The sequence below is a fragment of the Trachemys scripta genome, unplaced genomic scaffold (assembly GCF_013100865.1).
Source record: "Trachemys scripta elegans isolate TJP31775 unplaced genomic scaffold, CAS_Tse_1.0 scaffold_28, whole genome shotgun sequence".
In the NCBI taxonomy this organism is placed as follows: domain Eukaryota; kingdom Metazoa; phylum Chordata; order Testudines; family Emydidae; genus Trachemys; species Trachemys scripta.
This window is the reverse complement of record NW_023260513.1, coordinates 2,987,669-3,014,295: the sequence shown is the minus strand read 5'-3', so window position 1 is coordinate 3,014,295 and position 26,627 is coordinate 2,987,669. Positions and strand designations below refer to the sequence as shown.

The 26,627-nt window shown below is 52.0% G+C and overlaps 1 protein-coding gene across 1 annotated transcript; it reads left to right on the top strand.

Moving 5' to 3' along the window:
- The first annotated feature begins 3,384 nt into the window (after positions 1-3,384).
- LOC117870406 (E3 ubiquitin-protein ligase TRIM39-like) lies at positions 3,385-26,627 on the top strand. The gene is made up of 8 exons (XM_034757541.1): positions 3,385-3,494; positions 16,443-16,586; positions 16,850-17,268; positions 17,914-18,009; positions 18,846-19,076; positions 20,435-20,457; positions 21,072-21,187; positions 21,788-26,627. The coding sequence occupies exons 3-8, from the start codon at positions 16,855-16,857 to the stop codon at positions 22,333-22,335; spliced, it is 1,428 nt and encodes a 475-aa protein (XP_034613432.1). The 5' UTR covers positions 3,385-3,494; positions 16,443-16,586; positions 16,850-16,854; the 3' UTR covers positions 22,336-26,627.

Genomic DNA, 26,627 nt, shown 5'->3' with positions numbered 1-26,627 from the left:
CAGCTGACGCCCTGCGCTGCCGGCTCTGCAGTTCCTTGCAGCCGGGGATGCCCTGCATGCCCCAAAAAATGAGCTGCAACTCCCAGCCTCCCAAGGGAGCCTGCCTCTCCGTCACCATCTCCTACGGTAAGGACCCAGGCGTTCGGCTGCCCTTGTCTCCTTTCTCCGCTAGGGGCTCTGCTGGCGCCCGTCCAGAGGCAAGAGCCACCCCCCACTCACTTCTGTCTAAAACTCTTACTCCCCCCCTGCTTCACACCCCTCACCTTATCCCCCACCCACATCTGAGCGGAGGTGGTTAGCTCCACCTACAGCGTTGGCCACACCCACTCAAAACCAATAACCACAACCCTTTCCTCCTTGGGTTATTACTGGCCTCTCACCTTCCATTGCTGGCCCATCAGTGTCTGAGCTGGCCCTGCCCCCTCTGTTTGCCACACCCACCTAGAGGCCGTAGACCCGCCACCCCCATCCTTCCAAGACATGGCTTGCATTATCTGGACCACAGCCCACGGCATAGCTTTAAGCTGCATCCATCCCATCCACCCCGGCCATTCTTTATAGGACCCCCATGGCTCCACCTCCTTTGCCTCCAGCCAATCAGCACCTCCACTTTTCCATGCCACCTAGGGGACACTGTGATCTTTCTCCCCCACTCCAATCACCTCCCTTCCTCCTGCACACACTAGCACACCTTGATCCCACCCAGCTCTCCGCATGGGATGGGATCCCACCACTGAACCCCACATGCTGCTAAGCCTCCTGAGGCCGGGCAGTGACTGATCATTTCTTCCCGCTCTGGCTCTCTCAGGCACACTCCCAGGTGCACCCCATCTCCTACACGCATGTGTGCAGTGGGGACCCTGCAGGTCATCTGCCTAGGCCCCGAAACCAGTGTCTCTGCCCTACCGAGCCCCTCAGTTACTCAGACACATTCCCTGGGAGTCCACCTCAATGGGAGAGTTATGGTTTCACTAACACACACACACACACACACACACACACACACACTTTCATCTAGGCTGACTCCTGTATAGCTAAGCTTGGCAGACTTCAATTTTTATTTTTTTATCATTTTGACACATAATATCAATGTTTATTTTAAAGCATCTTTATATCTATTTAAATTTTCACAGTTGTGCAAAATTTGGGGTTTTCAACATTTTTTTCCCAATTTTTATCGATTTAAATTTTCGCAGTTGCAGGAAATTGGAGGGGTTTCGGACAATAAGGGAGGGGTTGGACAATCATTATTTCCTGACAGTAGTTGTTGAGATTTGAAAAGCTAAAGCTTTTATAACCCATAAAACACAAATTGTCAACATCACATCTCGAAACGTATAATGGAAATAGCCTTAAAGCAAACTCTGATAAGTTTGTAAGCAGCATTTTTCTTACTTTGACTGTCTACAAATTTCAGTTTTCATTAGAAATGTATTTTGTCGGTTTATGTGTGGTGAAATGGACATTTACCGATAAAAACAGAGTCTTTCCAAACCTGTACATAACACAGGCTGTGTTGTTCACCCCATGCTCTGAACCTCTGATGGCTAAAAGCTGGGACTGAGGATGGATCACTTGATAATTGTCCTGTTCTGGTCATTGCCTCTGAAGCATCTGCTGCCAGACACTATAGGAAGACAGGAGACTGGGCTAGATGGACCATTGGGCTGACCCAATATGGCCGTTCTTATGGTCATACTCTGGGTGACCCTTAACCTCTGACTGCCAGGAGCTGGGAGTGGATGACAGGGGCTGGATCACTCAATAATTGCCCTGTTCTGTTCATTCCCTCTGAAGCCCCTGGCATTGGCCACTGTCGGAAGACAGGACACTGGGCTGGATGGACCATTGCTCTGACCCAGTGTGGCCGTCCTTATGTGATCACTCAATGCGTAAGCAAGCGCTCTGGTTTCTTCGGGGCCCTGCTGCAACTGGCTGCACAATGCCAAGAGCTTTGAAGGCAGCATCCCGCCGGGTCTCTCTGTCTGGGAAGCTCAGCCCTCGGAGGCACAATCCCCCACCCGACGTGGGCCGCCCATTCTGTGTCACCCTCCCCATACCCACGGGGGGCGGGCTTGTGTCCCTTTCATCCCACCGGGGGAAGCTAAAGCGTCTCAACTCGCTGGTGCAGGCGAGATGGGAGCCGCTGGCTCACCCCTGCTCTCTCTGCCTCCCCCCTTGCAGGCGGCCAGGTGGAGCAGAAGATGCTGGGCTGCATCCAGGCGGATAACAAGAAGTGCGGCCTGACGTGGGACGACCCGGAGACCGGGCGTCACGCCGAGTACAAGTGCTGCTCCAGCGGCGACCACTGCAACGAATAGGGGCCCCGGCTCCGGCCTGCGGCGCCCCGGGGGGGAGGGGGCGGTGATGGTGCAAACTGGGCGCTCGCGCCGCCCAACTGTCGCTTCCAGCCCCCCAGCAGGGTCAATACAGCTGAGTCCAGAGCCCTGGTGTCCGTGAGGTTCATTTCAATCGGGGGCATCGTGAGCTCTGACAACACCCACATCCACGTGGGAGGGGACACGGCAGTGGGAAGGGGGGAGGTCAGCTTGGTACCAGGGCCGGCTCCATAAAACAAAACAAAAAAAGCCGCGATCGGCGGCAGCAGTTCAGCGGCAGGTCCTTCGCTCCTAGAGGGAGTGAGGGACCTGCCGCCCCCGAATTGCCGCAGGTGCCGCCCCTCTCCCTTGGCCGCCCCAAGCACCTGCTTGTTAAGCTGGTGCCTGGAGCCAGCCCTGCTTGGTACGCTCCACATGCAGGGAGGGGGAATATGCATTTGGTACATTCCACAAAGAGGTGGGCATGAATTTGGTACATTCCACAAAGGGGGTATGAATTTGGTACATTCCAAAAAGAGCTGTGTGAATTTGCTATATTTCACAAATGTGGAGGTATGAATTTGGTTCAGTCCACAAAGGGGTGGCTATGAGTTTGGAATGCTCTACAAAGGGTGGATATGAAATTGGTACGTTCCACAAAAGTGGGGGGGGGGTAATGAATTTGGTACATTCCACAAACGGGGATGGAGGCTATGAATTTGGTATGCTACAAAAAGGGGTCTGACTTTGGTACATGCCACAAAAGAGCGGCTATGAATTTGGTACATTCACATTCCACAGAGAGGGTATGACTTTGGTACATTCCAGAAACGGGGGGATGAATTTGGTACATTCCACAAAGAGGGTATGAGTTTGGTACGCTCCATATAGAAGGCGCGGCCATTTCTGGTCGGGGCAAGCCCACTTCCTGCCTTCGAATGTCAACTTCTGGAAGCCGCTGGCTGGCGTCACTTCCGGTGAGGGCGAAGAGCCCTGTGAAACGTCGGCGCAGGGACTTCCGCTCTGTGGCCGGAAACCCGGCACCCCGCCTCCCTCACCTCCGCACAGTTTCCGCTAGGGGCGGCCTTAGCCTCTGTGTCGTCACTTCCGCCCTGGGCCCAGACCGGGGCGGCCCTCGGCTCCTGTGTCCCCAGCGGGAGGAGGAGGCGGGCGGAGGTGAGTGCGGGGGGGGTTTCTGTGAGACCCACCGTCATTATCCCTCCCCCCAACCGCGGGGAGAGAGACACCCCCCCCGTCAGCGGGGACCCGCCCCGCCCCGGGAGAGACCCGCATCCGACTGCCGCTCCCACCCACGGGGGGGGGGAGACATCCCCGGTCCCAGGAGAGGCGCCCCCCCCCCCCCGCAGACACACAGACAGCCCCGCCCCTCCCCTCCCCGGGTTCCAGGAGCGAGAGAGCCCCTCCCCCCATCCCCAGGAGAGACCCCTCCCCCTGCCTCACATTCATGGGAGATAACCCCCCACCCCACAATCAGGGCAGAGACTCCCCCAGAAACACCCCCCACCAGCAGGGCAGCAGGCGTCAGCCGAGCACTGGGGGAGTCATGGATTCACTGCTTCCAAAGAAATGATGCCCCCCCGCCCTCCATCGCCAGCTTACCAGTTCCACCTCTGCTCTTTCACACAGCCCCAGAGATCAACTGTAATAATTCATCCTCCACCTCCCTGTCCTTCCCCCACACACTAATTGCCATGCAGAGAAATAGCATCCCTACGGCAGTGGGTCTCAACCTCTCCAGACCACTGTACCCCTTTCAGGAGTATGATTTCTCTTGCCTGCTCCCAAGTTACACCTCACTTAACAATGACTTGCTCACAAAATCAGACATGAAAATACAGAAGTGTCACAGCCCCTAGTACTGAAAAATTGTTGACTTTCTTATTTTTACTATAAATCAATTGGACTATAAATATTGTACTTACATTTCAATGTACAGTCTATAGAGCAGTATAAACAAGTCACTGTCTGTATGATATTTTAGTTTGTACTGACTTTGCTAGTGCTTTTTATGTAGCCTGTTGCAAAACAAGGCAAATATTGAGATGAGTTGATGGAAGATCTCTGCATACCCCTAATTGAGAACCACTGCCCTAAGTATTCCTGTTTCTTCTTCCCAATATAGTGAGTCCACCTCGCTAGTTCTTCCCCAGCAACTGCGGAGGCCCCCCAGTCTCCACCACAAGTGCCATGCAGGCCTGCACTCAATTAAACAGAAATCACTTAAAAAAAAAAAAATCTGTTCTGGTAACCCCCACTTAACTCAAATGCCCAGTCAACAGGTAGGAGGGAAGTTCTGTGGTAAAGATTTGTCACTTGGTGTAAACCTTTCTGCCATTAATAGTCTCTTGTGAAGAAAAAATTGGGGTAAATAAGATCAGGATTTCTAAATAAAATTATTTTATTTTACCCCACTAACTCCCTTTGCAGGCTGCCTTCTTCATAAAGAAGCAGTTTTAAGAGTGAGCAAAAACCCAGTTAATTTTGTCCTTCCCTGGTGGCTTCAAAATCTGTGCTGTGGAGGTAGAAAAGCGTGTCGTGAATTACACCTTGGATAGGAAGCATAGTCCAATGGGTAGAGCACTGGACTGGGAATCAGAATTCGGGTCTTCTGCTCCTGGCTCTGCCGCTGACTTTGGACAAGTCAGATTCCCTGGCTGTTCCTTCATTTCCACCTCCCGTCCTATCTAGTTAGACTATAAACTCTTCAAGTCTGGGACTGACTCTTATGATCTCTTTGTACCAGGGTCCCTGATCTCTAGGTATTAGCATAATAAATAATAACAAACTTCCCCCTAAGGCCTTAATGTAAGCGGGAAATTGTGAGCACCCAGGGGCAGGGGCCTCTTGTGTAGCGTTTGTACTATGCCACCTTTATTCTTAATAGGCTATCTCCAAGGGAAATAATGTTAGTGAGACTCACTCATAAGTGTAGGGCTGGAAGGGAACTCAAAAAATCATCAAGTCCAGCCCCCTGTGCTGAGGCAGGACCAAGTAAACCTCCTAGACCATCCCTGACAGGGGTTTATCCAACCTGGCCTTAGAAACTTCCAGTCATGGGGACTCCACAACCTCCTTTGGAGGCCTATTCCAGAACTTAACTGCCCTCCGAATTCAGGTTTCTAGTATCTAACCTAAATCTCCCTTGAAGCAGACTAGGTCCATTACTTCATGTCCTTTCTTCAGTGAACATGGAGAACAATTGATCACATTTATCTTTATAACAGTCCTTAACATTTGAAAACTATTAGCAGGTCCCCCTTCTGTTTTCTCTTCTCAAGACTAAACAGGCTGAGTTTTTTTAACCTCTCCTTATAGGCCAGGTTTTCTGAACCCTTTATTGTTTTCTACTCCAACTTGTCCACTTCATTCCCAAAGTGTGCCCAGAATTATACACAGTACTCCATCTGAGGCCTCACCAGTGCCGAGTCGAGCAGGACAATCACCTTCCATGTCTTACATATGACACTCGTGTTAATGCAATCCAAGAAGCAATCTCTTGAGCTCCGGGCATTTGGGGATAGCTGTTCCAAGATTCCCACGGTGCACTAGTCAATGTATGGACAAAGAGGTTGATTTCAGTGTCTTTGGGTGGTAACTGAGATCTAGTTCTTGTTGTCAGTTGTTCGCTGCGTGTGTTCTCTCTATGTGCTGTACCGACTCTGGCCAGGTAGACGGCAGAGCAGACCTCCATCGAACTGCCCAAAAAGACCACAGACTCAGGTGCTTGGCCAGGTGTATTGCCGACAAAGCATGGTACTAGCACCCCATAGACTCTACAGGAATACTACTATATGTACACCCATGACAAAGGACCAGCTCAGTCAGTGGCGGGTCTTACCACTGCCCCCTAGGCCAGACAAAGGGTTAAGGTGAGGTACCTCAACTTTTATAGACAGACAAACAATCTGGGATAAGGAACTTGCGTATCACTTTACGTGTTTCATGACATGTTTGTTACCTCCCCTTGTACCTTTCTCCTGATGTTTCAGACAAAACATCCCTATTCACCACCCATCTTTGTACTTTATTCCTCATGTTCCAGACAAAACACCCCCTTCTGTCAAACCATCTTGTGCCCAGCTGGGGTGTCCGTGTGCTGGCCTGCTGGAATATGTTTACATATTCAGTGTGTTTTAGCAGTGCCAACCATACCTGTGCCGAGTTTATGTACCGGACAGTGAATTTGCCGGCAAGCATCTGCTTTTTGACAGGGCCTGACTTTTGCTCATAGCATAACTTTTCCTGACTTGGGTTCAGGCCTCAGGTCTTTCACCAGGCCCATGCTTCAGGCTCTGTCTTCTTACTATAGTTCCCCTCCTTTTAGCTTTTTCCGGGGAGGATGTTTACCCACCATCCCAGAAAAGCATAATGCATGAACTTCGGATGACCCAGAGGGCTAAAGGTTGTTACATGGCCACCTTACATTACCATCCACACATTCATGCCCTTTCTGTCCTTTGGCCTGCACATCCCCTTGATTAGATTTTCATTTGCAGTGTCCTTAGTCCCCTATAGTGGGCCTGGGAATGTTAGGTCTGGGACTTTGGTTAAGGGATATAGTTTTAGGCATTATTACAATGTGTCCCACAGTGCTATGTGTATGAGGAATAAAACAGAAATTTGGAGTAGTGACATCACAAGTGAGGTCTTCGTATATACACCTCTACCCCGATATAACGCTGTCCTCGGGAGCCAAAAAATCTTACCGCATTATAGGTGAAACTGCGTTATATCGAACTTGCTTTGATCCACCAGAGCACACAACCCCGCCCCCCCGGAGCACTGCTTTACCGCGTTATATCCGAATTCGTGTTATATCGTGGTAGAGGTGTACATTTTTTGTAATCAGTTACTATACAGTACTGCCCATCCATGTTATAGGTTACCCTTCCCCAATGGTGACATCCAGCAGTAAGTTTCACTGGGCAGGAAACAGGAGCGGCTCGCTTTTCTGTACCATTCGTTTGTCCTGAATTATTGTGACTACACACTGGAATTGTGATATCAACAACGTTCCTGGCATAACAAACCACGGTGCAATGCTCTGTAGGTTTGCCTTGCTGCATGGTACACCAGTAGTTGATGTAGATCCAGTTGTTTCTTGTAAATGCTCTCTTCCAGATAACATATTTAATGGACAGTAATAAATTTATCAAGTATTGCTGTGTCAGGGATTTAATATTGGAACAAGATTGTATTAAATAACATGTGCATCTGTTAGGAGGAAGTGTCATTGACCCCAAATTATGACTGGTGCTAACAGGGAATTTGTCCATATGACTTGACGTATTTCCAGTTCATTGTTTTTGTTATACACTGAGCACAAAGCTAGTTAGCTGTGAATTACTAATAAGGTTAGGCAATTTTCTCTCTTTTTTTTTTCTTTTGTGTTCTCTAATGAGTTGGTTATGGAAGTTACTATGTAACTCTCATAAGCAGTATAAATAATTTCTTTACCAATTTGTTTTTTTTTTTTTCTTGCCTTCATATTGTTTGCTGCCATTAGTTTGTTAATTTTTACTTGTGTTTGCTTAAAAGGTTTAGCAACATCATGCACATTATCAGTGGTGTACTGTTTCTTCAGTAGCTAGGCCCTTAATATCATGAATTACAGGTTTAGAAACAGTTTCTGCTGCCTGGTCGTCAAAATAGTTAATGGTTTGTCCTGTTCCAAATTGATCTCCAGAGTCAAACAATCTCGAAATGCAACCCATGATTCCATAGCTTTTGGAGTATCCTATTTTAAGAGATTCCAGACTGCTGAAAAGTCTCTTACCCAACCCTTAAGTCTTGTGCACATTCCTGATAAGATGCTAGTATTATCAATTAACAAAGTATATGGCAATAACACAGTTGCTTTTACACAATAAAACCACAGGCACATGAATTCACTTTTCTCAGAAAGATACAGATACATGACCATTAGACCTGGTCCAACTTATTGATTCTAGCTGATAGTCTACCATATATGGACAATTAAGTAGGCAGAGGTGAACTTGACCAGTCTGTTATATATAAAGCACTTTGTTTTTCTTTCTTGATGCCTGGGGGTTTCTTCACTGTGCATTGATATCTTCTGGAATCTTTGGTCTGTGGGATGCATCCTTAAACAGCTCAAGTTGGGTAACATAGTAAAGATTTGGCTTGTTTGCTTGTACATTTCTCTTGTTTTCAGTAACCCAAATTTAATACACAGATTAACTTCATTTTTTTACACTGTAATAGGGACCAAGTCTTTTATAACACAAGCAATGCTTGTGTTATGTTTTTCCCAATTCTTTAGCACAAATAGACCTGTTTTAGATACTTTTGCTGCTGTTGCATGGACATTCCTTTTTTACTTAATGTGTGCATTACCAATTTTTTCATAATATAATGCTTGACTGCTAAAATGGGTGCTCACAATCTTCTGTGAGGTGTACGGCTCTCCCCTGCTAAGCACTCTGTTTTAGCAAAAGTTAGTAACAGAATTTTTACCAAGTTTTATAAAGTTAATTTGCTTGCGATCCCAATTCCACCTTTAACTGTTTGAAAGCACAAACTTTACTAACCACTACTTCCCTTTAGTATAATATAAAAGAATAAAAGTATAAAAGTATAAAAAGTATGAAAATAAAACCAAAATGAATTTTAAATGCAGGTCTGTGCAGGGTATAAAACTTTCATGATGCTTGGTAATATTTGAGGGAGACAGGTGGAAACTGGTGAAATTGTTTCGTTAGCTTTAATGCTTTGCAACATATCCAGCCGTGGTGTATATTGTTATATTTTTTTGACATTTATGCTATGGCATTCTTATAACTATATTGCAATATTTAATAATGGTGAAAACAGTTTATAAAAACCCAAACAAGAAATTGACATTATGTTAAGACTACCTTTACATTAATGTTGAGGTTTCTTCTTACATTTTTTCCTTTGAATATCTATGATTAATAAAAGATAATTCTTTTTGTTTGCAGTTGCATTATTTGTTGGGGCAAAAAATATGTACATATATTTAAAACTGAGGCCTTTTTGAGCTTTGCAAAAAAAATTGGTATTATGATGTTTATCCCACCATAATATTAAAATAGTGTGATACCACTTATAATAAAAAAAAAAGTATCAAATTGACTTTTGTTGCAACAAAATTAAAACAAAACACAGCACAGGACAGCATACGTGACATACAGGACAAACTTACAATTAAAGGTGAATGGTGCCGGAATTGTATTCATAACTATACAAGCTAAGGTGTTAAGAGGGATAGCTCAATGGTTTGACCATTGGCCTGCTAAACCTAGGGTTGTGAGTTCAATCCTTGAGGGGGCCATTTAGGGAACTGGGGCAAAAATCTGTCAGGGATGGTACTTGGTCCTGCTGTGAAGGCAGGGGACTGGACTCAACCTTTCAAGGTCCCTTCCAGCTCTATGAGATAGGTATATCTCCATTTAATATTAAAGCAATGCATGTTGCAAACAGGTAAACAGAAGTTAAACATCTAAATAAGCAAGTTATATTTTTTAAACTTTTAATAAGAATTGATAAAAATGTATATTTGCCCACTTTGTTAGGCATTTTTCATTACTTTTGTATTTTATTTTAAAAACTCTGCTATATGGAAATAAGGAAAACCCATGTTTCAAATATTAGTCAGTGGTTAGGATTAGAAGCAGAATCTGCATTTCTGTTGCTTGGCAACGATATTTTTAAGAAAGTTAGGAGTAATTCCAGCTGTTGCATTCCTGAAGGGTTAAAATAATTAATTCGCTGGGCTTATTTAGAATACAGTTTTTACCTTGTTTTCTCTTTGTTTTGTTTTCAGTTGCTTCCTCCCTTTCAGCAACGGAGGTTTCTGTAATAACTATAACTTTTAAAACAAAGAGAGGGCAGAAGTGAATAGAGGCAGAGGGAGGGTGGGGGAAGAGCAACCTAGGAAGGGAGGGAGACCTGACCTGAACCAAGAGAGATCAATTAATTCTGTGAGGTCATTTTAAAGTACAGGCAGCAGCAGCAAGTTTAGCAAACAGAGGATATAAAGGAAAACTACCGGGTATGTACAAATATTTGAGAGAGAAGATTACATCATTGGCTGTGAGCGAGGAGTGGGGCTCAGTGGGGGGGGTTTATCCTGGCTCTGAGAGGAAAATGGGGACCTTTATCTGCTCTTACAAAACCTGAATTTGTTCCCCCGGTGTCTGTTGCTTCTGTCTGCCTGCCAGATGGGCGCCTTTCTCTGCTGCAATGAACCATTTCTGGGCAACTCCATGCGTTAATGCTTCGATTCCAGTTGTTAACCCTCATCCTCTCGGTTTTTCACTTTGAAATTCTTTTGTATCCACTCCCCGGCGATCATGTTGCTTACAGCAGTGGTTTTCAAACTTTTTTTCTGGGGACCCAGTTGAAGAAAATTGTTGATGCCTGCGACCCAACGGAGCTGGGGCAGAGGGTTGGGGTGGGAGTGGTGAGGGCTCCGGGATGGGACTGGGAAAGGGGTTCAGGGTGTGGGAGGGGGCTCTGAGCTGTGGCAGGGGGTTGGGGTGCGGGAGGGGGTCAGGGCTTTGGGCTGGGGGTGCAGGCCCTGGGGTGGGGCCCAGGAGGAGGGGTTTGGGGTGCAGGAAGGGGTTCTAGGTTTGGGGGGGCTCAGGGCTGGGGATTGGGGCACGGGTTTGGGGTGCAGACTCCCAATCAGCGGCGCAGCTGGGGTGCAGAGGTAGGCTTCCCGCCTGTCCTGGCACCGCGAACCGCACTGCGCCCCGGAAGCAGCCAGCAGCAGGTCTAGCTCCTAGGCAGAAGCGCGTCCACAGGCACCACCCCCCTCAGTTACCGGCCAATGGGAGTACGGAGCCGGTGCTCAGGGCGGGGGCCTCCTGCCTAGGGGCTGGACCCGCTGCTGGCCACTTCCAGGGCACAGCGCAGTGTCGCAAAAGGTAGCCACTAGCCTGTCTTAGCTCGGCAGCGCTGCCAACAGGACTTTTAATGTCCCAGTTGGCGGTGCTGACCAGAGCAAGGCGACCCAGCACCTTACATGCCACGACCCAATAGTGGGTCGCAACCCCCGGTTTGAAAAACACTGTTTTAAGGTGCTCTGTTTACCCTACTGTTTTCTCCTGATTTACCAATGCAGTGAACGGATTGTTTGCTATTTTTTCCTCCTGTGCACGCACTTAGGGCTGGTCCACACTAAGCCCCCAGTTCGAACTAAGATACGCAACTTCAGCTACGTGAATAACGTAGCTGAAGTCGAAGTATCTTAGTTCGAACTTAAAGGTACTTACCGCGGGTCCACACGCGGCAGGCAGGCAGGCTCCCCCATCGACTCCGCCTACTCCTCTCGCGGAGCAGGATTACCGGCATCGACGACGAGCACTTCCGGGATCGATTGATCGCATCTAGACAAGACGCGATAAATCGATCCCAGAAGATCGATTGCTTGCCGCCGAACCAGCGGGTAAGTAAAGAGGTACCCTCAGTCATTCCCAATGTCTCCAATGCGGCACCCGTTCCAATCTTTCCGTGTTGCAGCTTTTAATTTTGCTTGGAGCACCTTTTTCCATTTCTGGCCCAATTCTTCAAGCACTATCTAAGTACCTGAAGCCCGTTGTCGCCCACAAGGTTTATAACGAGGGGGTGGCACTTTTCTTTTTTGCAGATTTTCTACAGCTGTTTCCAATTTTCTGTTCTGTTCCTGTGCTTTGCAGCCTGCTCTGTTGCTTTTGTAGCTTCTTTTCACTCTTTTTTGGATTCTGCTGCTTGCCCCACCGGTTCTGGGGCATGTCGTCTTAACTATTTAACAGCCGTGGTCATATTTTTTCAAGCCTTGGTCTCTGCCATCGCTTTACATATTCCAGGCCATGTTTCCCCACTGTCTTTTTTGAACTCATGTGGATCTCCTTTGCTGGCCACCCAGTGCGTCCATACTTCATATAACTCTGGGGATTGGAAGGGAGGGTGTAGGAAGGCAGAGCGCTCACCGGCACAGTGCCTCCTGCTGGTTGGTCTGAGAATTGGCTCTTCCAGCTTCACAGCGCCTTCTGCTGGCCAGTGTCTCCCTTGCTGCTGCCTGCTTCTCCCTTTTCTCCACCACACTTTAGTTCAGGCCCCACATCCCTCCTGAGCCGTGGTGCCCCTTTGCTCGGGCACTGCCCCCTGGCAGTACCCCACACTCAGGAGTCCTCCCCTCCCTGGGAACCCCAATCCCCCTAAGCCCACCTTGCCTCAGTGACCAACCACCAGTCTTCATCTAGCCCCTTTTCTCAGGGGCAAACTGTAGTCTGAAATGGCCGCTCATCATTGGCAAGTAGATTTGGACCTGCTGCCTTTTCCTGGTCTGGCCGCCCCGCTGCAGCCACCACAGGCCCTTTTAGCACGGCCTCAGCCTGGGGACTCGCCTGGCCAGAGCTCCCCAGCTCTGCCTGTCCTTCCCCAGCACGGCTCTATTTGAGATACCCTTCTCTAGCCATCAACCAGAGCCTTCCCACTCCACCACTGCTGTGAGACTTCCCCTGCCTAGCTCCCAGCCCTTTTATCAGGGCCAGCCAGACCCTAATTGGGTGTGGCCACACCTGCGACTGCCAACCCAATCAGCCGCCCTCGGCTGCTTTCAGGCCCAGCCCTCTCCAAGGGCTGGCTTTTAACCCTTTCCGAGCCGGAGCGGGGTGATTGCCCCGCTACAGAGGGGATAAGGGGATTCCCTAGCTCGGGGGTTTTCTGCCATGTTAGATCATGATTCCTACAGAGGGCAGCTCACCTACTTACCAAATCAGCAGTCGGGGTCACCAGTGTTGTCAGTTGTTGGCTGCGTGTCTGTTCTCGCTGCGTGCTAGGTACCGGCTCTGGCCAGGTAGACGGCACAGCAGACTTCCATCGACCTGCCTGGAAAGACCACAGACTTGGTTTAGTGGCGAAGGCGCTCGGCCAGGTTTATTGCCAACAAAGCAGGGTTCTAGAACTCCATACGCTCTACAGGAACATTACTTCATGTACGCCCGTGACAATGGACCAGCTCATCAGTGCCAGGGCTTTCCACTGCCCCCTAGGCCGGACAAAGGGTTACGGCGAGGTACCTCAACGTCTGAGACAAACAATCTGGGATAAACAACTTAGGTGGTGTTTCATGACATGTTTGTTACCTCCCCTTGGACCTTTCTCCTCCTGCTTCAGACAAAACATCCCTATTCACCACCCATCTTTGTACTTTATTCCTCATGTTCCAGACAAAACACCCCCTTCTGTCAAACCGTCTTGTGCCAGGCTGTGGTGTCCCTGTGCTGGCCTGCTGGAATGTGTTCATATAGTCAGTGTGTTTTAGCAATGCCAGCGTACTTGTGCCAAGTTTATGTACCGGAACTTGCCGGCAAGCCTCTGCTTTTGGACAGGGCCTGACTTTTGCTCATAGCTTATCTTTTCCTGGCTTTGGTTCAAGCCGCTGGTCTTGCCCCATGCTCAAGCTTCAAGCTCTGTCTTCCTACTACCGTTCTGATACCTCGCAACACGCCAGCCTTCAAACGCTTTGACCAATCCAGTCTGGCAATTCCCGGGCCTCCAGCGCTTTCATTGGTCTGTTGATGTGAAGGGAGCCTAAGAAAATTCACTCCACCCTAGGCGATTGTTGGAGAGTGAGGCAATCAAATCCTCTCTTGACAGCTAATTGAGAGCGCCATCCGAGGGGGAACAATCCCACAGGTGCCCAGAGGTTGAGGCCAGGTCAGATCAGCCACTGGAGCCCCCCGGAGGGAGGCAGGACGTTAGAATGACGTTCGCACAATGATTTTAGTTTGGGAAGAGGGGAGCTGTAGAGGGACTGGACTGAGGGCTTTAAAATGGCGAATGGGGGGACGTTCACATTGATGGTCTGGTGGATCTCCATCAAACACTTGGGGTTTCCAGAGGAGCGTAAGGGAGTGAAATTCAGTAGGATTTGGCTACCACCTCGCTTATGCTGTCTTGGAAACCTCAGCCTCAGTATTGAGCCAGTTGGTGGACTCAAAGTAGCTGTGGAGGTCTCACTGTGGTAGGGATGTCAACTTGGTGAGGGAGACTGGCTGGCTCACAGGATACAGGCCCTTTGCCTCTAGGAGACGCCAGCTCTGGTCTGGCCCCACAATGAAAGGACTTAGAGGACTGTTGGCCAAGGCAACAAGGAGTCTGGTGGCACCTTAAAGACTAACAGATTTATTTGGGCATAAGCTTTCGTGGGTAAAAACCTCACTTCTTCAGATGCATAGAGTGAAAGTTACAGATGCAGGCATTATATACTGACACATGGAGAGCAGGGAGTTACTTCGCAAGTGGAGAACCAGTGTTGACAGGGCCAATTCAATCAGGGTGGATGTAGTCCACTCCCAATAATAGATGAGGAGGTGTCCATTCCAGGAGAGGAAAAGCTGCTTCTGTAATGAGCCAGCCACTCCCAGTCCCTATTCAAGCCCAGATTAATGGTGTTAAATTTGCAAATGAATTTTAGTTCTGCTGTTTCTCTTTGAAGTCTGTTTCTGAAGTTTTTTTGTTCAATGATAGTGACTTTTAAATCTGTAATAGAATGACCAGGGAGATTGAAGTGTTCACTTACTGGCTTATGTATGTTACCATTCCTGATGTCCGATTTGTGTCCATTTATTCTTTTGCGGAGGGACTGTCCGGTTTGGCCAAAGTACATGGCAGAGGGGCATTGCTGGCACATGATGGCATATATAACATTAGTGGATGTGCAGGTGAATGAGCCCTTGATAGTGTGGCTGATGTGGTTGGGTCCTCTGATGGTGTCACCAGAGTAGATATGGGGACAGACTAGGCAACGAGGTTTGCTACAGGAATTGGTTCCTGGGTTGGTGTTTCTGTGGTGTGGTGTGTAGTTGCTGGTGAGTATTTGCTTCAGGTTGGGGGATTGTCTGTAAGCAAGGCCTGGCCTGCCTCCCAAGGTCTGTGAGAGTGAGGGATCATTTTCCAGGATAGGTTGTAGATCGTGGATAATGCGCTGGAGAGGTTTTAGCTGGGGGCTGTATGTGATGGCCAGTGGTGTTCTGTTATTGTCCTTGTTGGGCCTGTCCTATAGTAGGTGATTTCTGGGTACCCATCTTGCTATGTCAATTTGTTTCCTCACTTCCCCAGGTGGGTATTATAGTTTTACGAATGCTTGATAAAGATCTTGTAGGTGTTTGTCTCTGTCTGAGGGGTTGGAGCAAATTCAGTTGTATCTTGGGGCTTGGCTGTAGACAATGGATCGTGTGATGTGTCTTGGATGGAAGCTGGAGGCCTGTAGGTTCGTATAGCGGTCAGTAGGTTTCCGGTATAGGGCGATGTTTGTGACCATCACTTATTTGCACTGTAGTGTCCAGGAAGTGGATCTCTTGTGTGGACTGGTCCAGGCTGAGGTTGATGGTGGGGTGGAAATTGTTGAAGTTCAGGTGGAATTCTTCAAGGGCCTCCTTTCCGTGGGTCCATATGATGGCTTATTCTTGCTGCCTTCTCTGTTAGCTTCTCTGCTCTTTCTGCTGCTTCTCTCACAGACGCACACAGCTCCTCCCATCCTCTCCACCACTTAACTCACCTAGGAATTTGTTATCCCATCATTGGCCACTAGGGGAGGGTCTCTTGTGTCTTCCTCTGAAGCATCTCATGCTCGGTCCGGTTGGAGATGGGATATTGAGATAAAAGACCCCCTGATCCACTTTCCTATGTCCATAAGTAGGTGTCAGTAAAACCCCCAAGATGTTTCTAAAGCAGTCTGGGTATAAATCTCTCTTTTAGGTGGATCAGGTTTGACTTGCTTTGTATCTGTGATAAAATCTGACTAGTTCTCCAGTCTTCCATTGAGACTTCCAGGGTAGACAGGACTTGAGTTTCTAATTGTGGGTTGGAAGGCGAGGGGAAGAAATTAGTTTAGCCCTTTCAGGCCTTCACTGTGCATCACAAAGGAGCAACAGTGCCCAACTTTATCTCTCCCTCAACTGGGGGATGGGGGCGTCAGCTTCTGCCACTTCTGGGGTGGTGCCTCAGAGCTGATCATGTGTATAACACAGGAGTGCTCCAGGGGCCCTTGACAATCATGTGATGTTTGAGCTCCTTGTAATGGAATTGTTTCCCATACAACATCCATGTTTCTGCACTCTGTGCCCTCAGCTCACCACTGCCCGGATTGTGGGAGAGGGCGCCGCTTGCCCAGAGCCACAGAGAGATCCACGGAGTGTGTTGGAATCGGCTGCTGGCTTGTCACTGCAGCCTGCTGCGAATGCCCAACCCATTCTTGTGGAGTGAAACCAAAAAGTGAGTAGGATCTTCTCTCTCCTCCCGACTGTTTGGTGAAAGGGCCCATGTCCCATTCCACACACATCCTGAGCCAGCCAGTCCCTCTGCCCTGGGGCTGGATCTGAGTCACACCCTAGAGGGGAAAGATCCAGTGTCCCATTCAACACACCCCCCAAGCCAGTCAGTCCCTCCGTGCGGGGGCCGGATCAGAGCTGGCTCCCCTTGGAGGGGAAAGGCCCCCATACCCCATTCCCACACAGCGATTTTCCCTTGTCTCGCAGGTACCATGGCTACCACCAACCCCCTGGAGAACCTGCAGGTAGAGGCCAGTTGTTCCGTCTGCCTGGAGTACCTGAAGGACCCCGTCATCATTGACTGCGGCCACAACTTCTGCCGGGTCTGCATCACCCGTTGGTGGGAGGAGCTGAACCGGGACTTCCCCTGCCCCGTCTGCCGCAAGACCTTCCGCCACCGCACCCTCAAGCCCAACCGGCAGCTGGGCAACATGGTGGAGATCGCCAAGCAGCTGCAGGCCACCAAGCGCAAGGTGCGGGACGAGAGCTTGTGCGGGAAGCACAACGAGGTACTCAACCTCTTCTGCAAGGAGGACCAGGAAGCCGTCTGCCTGGTGTGCGAGATCTCCCACGACCACCGCTCCCATACCGTGGTGCCCCTGGACGACGCCTCCCTGGAGTACAAGGTGGGAGGCTGCCCAAGCGATGACACCCGGCCCTTTCCGCAGGGCCGGTGCTCTACAGTCCATGAGCTGGAGAAGGTCTCCCGGGGTCCCTCTAGCATCTGTCTTCACTGCAGAGCTAGCCCGGGTTCTAACCCACCCCCATCATTTGCTTTCACTCACCCTCATCCAATGAGGATGCAGAGCTGGTCGTCCTCCAGTGCCTTCCCACAATGCCGCCTGTGTCCCCAGAAGGACAGACAAGTTCTCCCACAATTCACTGGGAAAGAACCAGCTCAGATTGCCACAGTGCTGAGATCCAGGGGATATGCCCCCAGAAGTCCTAGTGATGCACACAGGGGAGCACAGCACCAGTGGGATCTAGTGGGTGGGGGCTGGGAGCCAGGACTTCTGGGTTCTGTCCCCAGCTCTGTGAAGAGAGTAGACCCTAGTGGTTAGATGAGGGAGGACTGAGACTGGACTGTCCGTAGAGGACTGGGTTCTCCTCTGGCCTTGACTGTGCCTCCCAGCAGCCGTAAGTCCTTTCCCGTGCCATAGTGCCACCCCTGACCCGTCTAAATGCCAGGGAACTGACCGTCTGGTTACTGTTGCTTTGAGCCTGAATTTTGTGGCCGGATCCAGCTTGTTAAATGTTCTTTGTCCTCCCAGGAGAAGCTGCAGCAGTGTCTGGAGCCGCTGGAGCGGAAGCTGCAGGACATTGCCCACTGCAAATCCCAGGAGGAGAAGAAACCCGGAGAGCTGAAGGCAGGTGGCAGGGACTCAGGGGTTTGCTCTGTAACCTGTGGCTGGGTCATCCGTCAGATGCGCTGATCCAGCCATGAGTTGCGGAGCTGGGTTGGGCAGGGTCCCGGCTTGGATGGGAGACCTGCGGGAGGCCTCAGTGGGGGGGCGTTCTCCCCTCACAGTCAGTGCTGGCTCTCAATGCCCCAGCCTGACGCTAGGGGGCGCTGTGCTGCTGGAAGTGCCATCTCCGAGACATGTCGGAAACCCTGCTTGTGTGAGAGGAGTGAAGATCTCCTGTCGCTTATCTCAGGAATCAGAGCACTGACCCTGGGGTCCAAATCCCAACTCGGGCGGCTCTGTTCTGCCTCGCTGAGCCCCCTGCAGTCTGGTTTCAGGTGGATACGAGGCTCCCTTTTACATCCTCCCCCACGCTATCCTGCGGCTTTGCCTTGTGGTGTCACAGCCGCCGCGCCCTGCCCCAGAGGTGGCTGCATTTTGACAGCCTGTGGAGCAATCTACATATACGCTCTGCAAAGAGGATAACTGTCTCTGCCCACCTATAGAGAGCCCCCACCCAGGCTCCCACTACACTCAGTTCCTCTCTGTTCAGCTCTGTGGAGACATCCCACACAACCAACACCATCACCTAGGACCCCCAGGTCTGGGGAACCCCTCCCATCCTGAAACCCTCTGCTCCCTTCCTCTGTAGCCAGATCTGGGGAGACCCCCTGTTCTGCCTGTCTGTGGCCAGATCTGGGGGAGACCTGTGCTCATCCCTTGCCCCGTGGGGCAGTGCCCATCCTGGCTTTCCCCGTGCCTGACTCCAGCTTGGTCCTCCCTTCTCCCTGCCACTGCAGAGAAAGGTGGAGAGCCGTCGGCAGCTGATTGTGAGCGAGTTCGAGGAGCTGCACCAGTTCCTGGAGGAGGAGCAGCAGGTGCTGCTCCGGCGGCTGGAGGAGGAGGAGAAGGAGATCCTGCAGAAGCTGAAGGACAACGTGGCCCAGCTGTCAGACCAGCGCCTCTCCCTCAACCAGATCATCACAGAGATCGAGGAGAAGTGCCTGCAGTCGGGCATTGAGATGCTCAAGGTGAGGAGCCCTAAGGGGCATCCTCTTTTCCTGGCCCTTAGGTTGGTACCCAGCGAGACGTGGCTGAATCCCTGGGCAAGCACACGGATTTCCATCCTACCCACAGAGCTTCCTCCAGAGATGCTCAATATGGCACCTCTGTCTGGAGTTTCCAGAGCGGGGGAGTTGAGGGGCCTCTGTCCTCAAGAGCTTCCTCCCAAGCCACTTCCAACTCTTAAGGGTGGAAGTAGCAGCCAGAATTCCCATCTGATCCCTGAAGCTCCCGCCCATGAGTCTCCCGAGCCCATGGAGGGGCACTGTTGGACATCTCCATGCGGATATGGATGGAGCTCCGGCTCCGTCCAAGGAGGCACCCAGAATTTCCATCCTGTCCCAAGCGTTTCTTCCGGGGCCTATTCTGAGCTTGCTTCTCAGATACCAGGCTGGCTTCCTGGAGAATCCATAACAAGGACATTTAGCCACCTCTGCCTTGGAGCTTCCTGCCAAGGGACCGACCACCTCCTTCAGCCTTGTCTGCCCCTAGCGCAGAGACCGTTCTACTGGCTTGCAAGTGCTCGCACCAGGGTAGCTTATTCCACTTCAACAAAGTGAAATAAGTTAGTCTCCACCTCGTCCCGGCATAACTCTGTCAGTAAAGTCACATACACCCCCAACCAGCCTAGCTATTCTACAAGTGTAGACCAGGCTTTGGCCGTCAGGAGGTCCCACTTGGATGGGTCAGCATGACTATGTTGGGAGGAGGGAGGTTTAGGGACTTCTCTCTCTCTCAAGAGCTACTTCCCAACTCCTTGGTCTGCTCTGCTCCTTAGAGGTGCCCCACTGAGGATCTTTGCAGGGCTCCGACTGGAGCTCTGGCCGGATCCAGAGGAGGCCCTCGTATCTCCCAGGCTTCCTCAACGTGTTGGGGGAAAACCGACCCCTGAGATGCCATCATGTGCAGATGTCCAAAGAGTCGAGACCGTCGGCTGCTGAGCCACAAGCTCTGTGGTTGAGCCACTGCCTATCAAGGAGACTCTCATGCCGGGGGAAGGTCTGGGAGGCCTGTTGCTTACTGGGGACGTCTTAAACCAGGATGGGCCAGAACGCTGGGGAACTGGCTGTAGGGGGCCATCCCTGGCCGCCTTTTGGAACTGGGCAAGACGGACCCTGATTGGGGCATCTTCAGCTCTGATGGGCAAAGCATTGGGGGATAGGATGTAGGAGATGATCCTGGAATAGGTGGTGGATGGGCCTTGATGGGGCATCTCTCTGGGGAGAGGCTGTGGGAGACCTGTCCCGCCCTGGGGTTTGGGCAGCCCAGATACTGCCTGACCGATTCCTGGAATCTCCCTTGATCCGCTTCTTTTCTCTCCCTGCAGGACATAAAGAGCACCCTGGAAAGGTAAGGCCTCCATTCCCCGGCCCTCGCCCCGGGAGCTGACGACAGCACCGCCCAACCCCCTGCACTCAAAGGGAAAAGGATCTGAACAGGACAGGGGCCTAGGGGTGGGTCAGAGCTGCAGGAAAAGACAAACAACTGAGCCAGCCCGTGTCTTGGACCAGAATATCAGAGTGGGGTCTAGTAGCTTAGCGCGGGGGGGCTGGGAGCCAGGACTCCTGGGTTCTATCCTGAACTCTGGGAGGGGAGGGAAGTCTAGTGGTTAGAGCAGGGGAAGAGGGACTCAGTCAGGACGCCTAGATTCTGCTGCTGGCTCAGCCCATTGTTTGGCTTCTCTTTGCCTCAGTTTCCCCTGCCTAGCCCTGTGTCTCGGGCACAGGCAGGGTTTGTGAGGCAGGATAAGTGTCTCTGAAATGCTCCGTGTTAACAGCCCTGCCCTTCCTCTCAGAATGCCGAGAAGATAACTCCGTTACAGGCCATGCAGCTCTCGGATACAACAGTGACTGGGGCAGACAGGTACCTTGGATAGGGTAGGCCGGGGCTCTGGCCCCAGGGGCCCCTGTCCTGGGAGCTCAGACCCAGCTGATGTGGTGCTAGCTATGTGTCGCCCCCTTCAGGTGTGAGACGGTGCAGACCATGGAACTGGCCTCGGTCCCCATTGAGCTGGAGAAGAATTTCTGCAGCTTCCCCCGGCAGTACTTTGTCTTGCGCAAGATCATCAAGAGACTGATCGGTGAGTGGGGCTGCTGAGAGTTCTGCCCTGGCTGGGGTCCCCTCCTTCCCTGGCCCTGGGGGGCTGGTCCCTCTCCCACCCTGTTCACCAGAGAACATACAGGGCTTGGAAACCCTGCCGGCTCTGGGTCGGTTTGTAGGAAGGGTGGGGCTGGCACAGAGGGGGTTTGGGAGGGGATGAGCGGGGGTTCAGTTGGGGGTGGCTGGCACGGGGGGGATTCGGGAAGGGGGTGGCAGTGGGGTTGGTGGTTGGGAAGGGGGAGTGGAGAGGTTGGTGGGAAGGGGCGTGGGGCTGGCACGGGGGGGATTCGGGAAGGGCGCGGCAGTGGGGTTGGTGGTTGGGTTTGGGTGAGTGGGGTGTTAGTTGGGAAGGGTGTGGCAAGGTGAGTGAGGGGCTCGGTTGGGAGAGGGTGTGGGGCTGGCATGGGGGGATTTGGAAAGGGGTGGCAGTGGGGTTGGGTGAGGAGTGAATGGGGGTTCGGTTTGGAGGGGGGGATTCGGGAAGGGGTGGCAGTGGGGTTGATGGTTGGGTGTGGGGCGACCGCGAGGGCAATATGGGGTGGGGCAAAGGACTGACCGCCCGACCCCTCTCCCCCTCCAGGAGACGTGACCCTGGACCCTGAGACGGCCCACCCCAACCTGGTGCTGTCCGAGGACCGCAAGAGCGTGAAGTTCGTGGACACGCGGTTGCGGGACCTTCCCGACACCCCGCGCCGCTTCACCATCTACCCCTGCGTCCTGGCGACCGAGGGCTTCACCTCGGGCCGCCACTACTGGGAGGTGGAGGTGGGCGACAAGACGCACTGGGCCCTGGGCGTCTGCAAGGACTCGGTGAGCCGCAAGGGCGAACTCATGGCCCTGCCCGAGACGGGCTACTGGCGAGTGCGGCTGTGGAACGGTGACAAGTATGCGGCCACCACCACCCCCTTCACTCCACTGCACGTCCCCATCAAGCCCAAGCGGGTGGGCGTTTTCCTGGACTACGAGGCCGGGCGGGTGTCCTTCTACAACGTGACCGACCGCTCCCACATCTACACCTTCACGGACACCTTCACCGAGAAGATCTGGCCCCTCTTCTACCCGGGCATCCGCGCCGGACGCAAGAACGCCGCCCCCCTCGTCATCCGCACCCCTACGGACTGGGAGTGACGGGGCCTGAGGCCGCTCGCGCCAGCCTCCTTGTAGACGGGCTAGGCAGGAGGCGTGGGTCTGGTTTCTGCTGTTCATCCGCATGCCATGACTGTGATGAGCACCGTGGCTCTTACTGCTCTCCTGGAGACCCTGCCTGTTTGTGGACCGGGAGAGCCGGGGCGGGGCCGGACATGGATTACCGAAGGCCCCATCCCTCCCCACAGACTGGGGTGGGGGACACCTCGCTGGCCATGCCCTGATTTAGTCCAACCCTCATGCATTGGGGTTTGCAGGCCCCTGCCATGCACGCTGGAACCAGCCATGAAGGAACTGCTCCGTTCCATTTCCCCCCTCCGCCGTCCAGCCAGCCTTCCTGGACAGGGAGTGATGGAGGCGGCTAGATCCCGTTTCTGCCCTCCACATGGACCAGGCATGGGGGGATCTCACAGCTCTCTGACACCGCTGCCTTTCCAGGCTGTGTGGGAGGACCCCCACCACCCTCATCTCTCCCCCTAATGTGGGCCAGCTCAGCACGGACATCAGACTCCAGTGCAGTCCCAAAGGACAAGACCCTGGGTTCCCTCCTTGGGCGGGTGCTACCTCCCTGCCCCCATCCAGGAGTGGGGGGACCCTGCTGTTCAGGAGAATCTGGACCCAGGGACTAGTAGATTTCCCCCACTAAGTTAAACCCATGGGGATCTCTCTTGAGTGTGTCGATGGTAATAAGTCACTATGGACTGCAACGGGAGAGGAAGAGGAGGGGGGTTTCTGATTAGAATTGGGGGAGACAGGCTGCGAAGGACTATGGGGGTGTCGGCAGTTCATTCTGAGGGCATTGCATAAACGAGGATTCAACAGATTTATGGGGTGGCCCCTCCCTCATAATCACTCTGTTCCCTCCGTGATGTGGCCCTAGCTCCCCCTCCAGAATGGACTCAAGGGGACAGATCCGTGCTTGTCTGGCTGGGTTCTCAGTCCCTGAGTCACTTTAATCCTCGGCTCCTCTCGCACTCGTCTCCTGATTTTGTGGGGTGGGGGGAGGAAGGGGGGAACTGTGTTGTTTCCACCCGGCTCCCGTGAAGATGCATCACATTGGATTGTCCAAGGTGAGTCCTTGGGAGAGGCAGCGGACTCGAGGGAGAGAATCCTTGGCCTTGTACGACCCAAGTTTATTCGCCTTCTGGAGCAGAGCAGGCAGGGTGAGGTCCAGTCGATTAGGTCTGGGGAGTCAGGACTCCTGGTTTCATTCCCAGCTCTGGGAGGGGAGTGATGTGTCTAGTAGAGCGGAGGGGCCGGGTGTCAGGACTCCTGGGTTTTGTGCCCAGCTCTAGGAGGACATACTGGTACCACAGTCAGCCTGATCTGGTGCCGGCAGAGAGGCGGGGTAGCAGACTAGATGGATGAATTGGTACCCAGAAAAGGAGCATGTTGAGCTTTGTTTCTCAGTGTTCCACGTTGCTTGAGGGGGCACGACCTCTCGGTCTCTTGATAGTGACGTATCTTCTTGGGAAATCACCTGTCACCCTTGTCTAGGCCAGAGGAAATGTTTAGGACTGACCAACTCCTGTCCCTTTGGGCTGAGTCCTCCCCCTCGCTCTGGGGTGAACTCTCTGGGGAAGGCCCGTTACAGTTCCTCACCGCCGACTGGGATTTGTTTGTGGCAGGGATGGAAGTCGTTGGACCCACCCGATAATCTGTTCTAACCTGTGTTAAACAGGAGACGCCGATGAGTGAATAGGCTACAGAGACGGAACTCCCCTCTGCTTCCTCAGTGAGAGGGTGAATTTTACCCAGTAGCCTCCACTCTGGGAATGCCGGGAGATCTTGCACGGTTCCCAGCCCCTCCCATTCCACGCCACTGCGGTAGCTTTGAAAATGCATCTCCATGCTTTCTTTGCCCTCTGCAACTCGCTCTTTAATAACCCATCAGGTGCATCCATATCTGTGCTGCTCTGCACCCTATCTATTTTTAACAGTAAATAATTGCGTGTGTGTCTTTTGGAGAAAAGAAAAAGCGAGGAAATAACTTCTGGCCAATGAAGAACTCCATTAAAGCAAGGAAAAGGCTGGGGCACCCAAAAAACTATGTCATAGCGCAGTTACGGTTGGAAATTGACTGTCAAAACTGGCCCTGTCTCTTCTCTCTGAGTTGTATCTGTGGCACGTGCGAGGTTTTCATTCTCAAGCAAGCTGGTTTCTTCCCTGACTCGTGTATCGTTTTCAGATGTCAGCTGTGAGATTAGAAGAGCCAATCATTCAGCCCTGATTGGCTCAAGAAGTGGCCGTGAGGGGAATTAAATAGGACTTTCCACAAGGGGCTGTTTGGATGAGAACGCAGACCTCATGTTCCCTGCCGTTGCCGAATGGTGACATATTGGTCTCGCGTGATCTCCGTTTTTGGCACTTAACAGTTAAGTCCCCTGAGGATTGAAATGCTTTAGTCTAAAGTTTTTGGACTCAATACAAGGGTAACTGGGTGTGTTGATGTTGCCCGTGTTTACAGGTCGGAAATCTCCTTTGCCTTTCCAGGACTAACTGCATCTCTCGCTCCTTTTCTGAGCTGAGCGCATCCCCACCGGCCCTCAAGCCCTTCCCTTTCCTGTGGTGGGATTCCCCTATTTTCCCACTCTTAGCCCGCTTCCCGGGCTACGGCACCCCAAGTATCAGCTCTGCTTCTCTGGCAGGCCCTATGGAAGTTGGCCCCCAAGGTTCAGTCTTTTGGGCACCTTGACCTGAAACCAAAGGATTGTGTGGTGTTAACAGTAGGAACAAAGCACAGCAAGAGAGAAACAGATTTTAGAACAGCAACCGGCCTACAGGCGAAACTCTGTGGTAGGAGCTTATTTGCGGACAATAAACGCTACGCCCTGGATACCACATGGTGAGCTACTTAAATTATCACAGGCCGCTCCAGATCTGTCCCCCTTTGAGTTTGGATTTAGCCCTTTGAATAAATGCTGACCCAGGCAAAGGCTTTTGCCACCCAAGGGCTTTTCAATCCAGCTGACGGCAGCCACATGGGAGCTGACAGCCGGGAGTTGAAGCGAGACAGATTCCGAGTGGAGGCAAGGTGCAGATTTTCCACAGAACGGGCGATTGGAGCCGCTTCCCAAGGGAGGGTGTCTATCGCTGGGAGTCTTTAGCAAGACTCGGTTAGTGTTTCGAGAACATACGGCCAAGCCTGATCACTATGCGGTGGAATACTCTCACCTGGGTGACGTAAGAGCTGATGATTATTTGTATTTCAGTAGTAGCTAGTTCCCAGCTGGGATCAGGCAGGACCACGTTGTGCTGTGCGCTGTGTGCCCACGTGTAATCAGAGATACTCCTTGCCTCAAAAAGCTTCCAATCTAAACAGTCTGGCTCAGACTCAGGTGAGACTTCCTGAAATGCAGCCACCTCTGGGTAACAGCTGCCCAGCAAATCGGCAAAGGATGTGCTCACCCAGCACTGAGATGCAGCCACCTCTGGGGTGGGGCAGGGCAGCTCTTTAGGAGTGGAGATTTTGCAGGAGCTGGGACGGAGGGCTCTGATTCTGACTCGCGGCGGATGGGGTAGTATCAAGGATTCATTCATGCCCAGGAGGGGTCAGAGCCTCATTGGGGAGATGCTTTTCTGCCCCAGGCACAGAGGGGCAGGGCAGCACCTTGAAATGCTCCATATTTGAGTAGCTGTGTGTGAAGGAGGAGTGAGAGGGGCACCGCTTGTAATGTATTAACTAGCTGTGTGTGTAACTAGTGGCCCAGGACAGGGACTGGCTGGCACAGGGCAGGGCAGGATGGGACGCAGAGCCTTTCCCCATTAGTTTGGGTGGGTAGCTGGCTTCGGGGAGTGGAGGGGGGAATGGAACATGGGACCTTTCCCCTCTAGGGGGCATCTGTATCTGACCCTATCTCCGTGCAGGGGGGAAGTGCGTCCCACTTGGTGCACCCATGTGTGTAATGAGCTGGTGGGTCTCAGCAGAGAAGGTGCCTTGATCCCTACCTGCCCTGAACACCCCAGTGCCAGTCACCTCAGCAGGGAGGCCAAAGGCTGAATGGGCCCCAGCTCCTCCCTGTCCCCGTAGGGGGATCCCTGCAGGGGTGGGGCTGTGACTCGTCAGCAGGGGGTGTTCTGTGATGGGGGGCGCACTCCCTGTTCCTGTCCCCATTGGGGGTGGGTACAAAGAAGCCGCCTCTGCTCCCCTGGAATGTGGGGGCAATTGTCTGCACTGCGGTCTGTCCCAGCTGGCCGGGCAAGAACCTGTCTCTGTGGCTTGTATCGTATAATGGCCTGCAACTTGTCATCAATAAACCATCGATTTTCTTAGA

Excerpts from the sequence above, each read along its gene's own strand:
- LOC117870406 (XM_034757541.1), top strand. The coding sequence starts at position 16,855 with ATGGCTACCACCAACCCCCTGGAGAACCTGCAGGTAGAGGCCAGTTGT. Across the intron at positions 17,269-17,913 it reads ACGCCTCCCTGGAGTACAAG|GAGAAGCTGCAGCAGTGTCT; the intron begins GTGGGAGGCTGC and ends TTGTCCTCCCAG. Across the intron at positions 20,458-21,071 it reads ATAAAGAGCACCCTGGAAAG|GTGTGAGACGGTGCAGACCA; the intron begins GTAAGGCCTCCA and ends CGCCCCCTTCAG.